At 80.9% G+C, this 282-nt stretch overlaps 1 protein-coding gene across 1 annotated transcript in view; it reads left to right on the top strand.

Moving 5' to 3' along the window:
* Positions 1-171: 171 nt before the first annotated feature.
* Positions 172-282, top strand: part of HSPBAP1 (HSPB (heat shock 27kDa) associated protein 1) — a 38,013-nt gene continuing 37,902 nt past the window's right edge. Inside the window, exon 1 of the mRNA XM_010569901.1 lies at positions 172-229. Coding sequence (XP_010568203.1) covers positions 172-229 — 58 coding nt within the window. The remainder of the gene's footprint in view (positions 230-282) is intronic.

Below are 282 nucleotides of genomic sequence, written 5' to 3'. Positions count from 1 at the left end.
CTGCTGTGGCGGCGGCGGCGGCAGGAGGGGCTGCCGCTCCTCCGCGCTGCTCCAGCCTAAGCCCATCTGCGGGGGCGCTGGCGGGGGCCCGCCGGGGAGGGGGACGGGGGAAGGGACACCCACACTTCAGCCCCCGAGAGCGGCGGCCCTGCCCCGGCCCGGCACAGCCGCATGCGCGGTCGGGGAGGGCCGGCGGCCGCCTCCTTCCTCCGCCGGCGAGGGGAGGAGGGTAAGCGGCGCCGGGGAGGAGAGCCGGGCCCTCCGCCGCCCGCGGGGAGGGAG

This window comes from Haliaeetus leucocephalus, unplaced genomic scaffold (genome assembly GCF_000737465.1).
Source record: "Haliaeetus leucocephalus isolate CR32 unplaced genomic scaffold, Haliaeetus_leucocephalus-4.0 Scaffold1, whole genome shotgun sequence".
Classification (NCBI taxonomy): Eukaryota; Metazoa; Chordata; class Aves; order Accipitriformes; family Accipitridae; genus Haliaeetus; species Haliaeetus leucocephalus.
The sequence above is the reverse complement of the archived record's forward strand: the minus strand, read 5'-3'. Positions and strand labels throughout refer to the sequence as shown.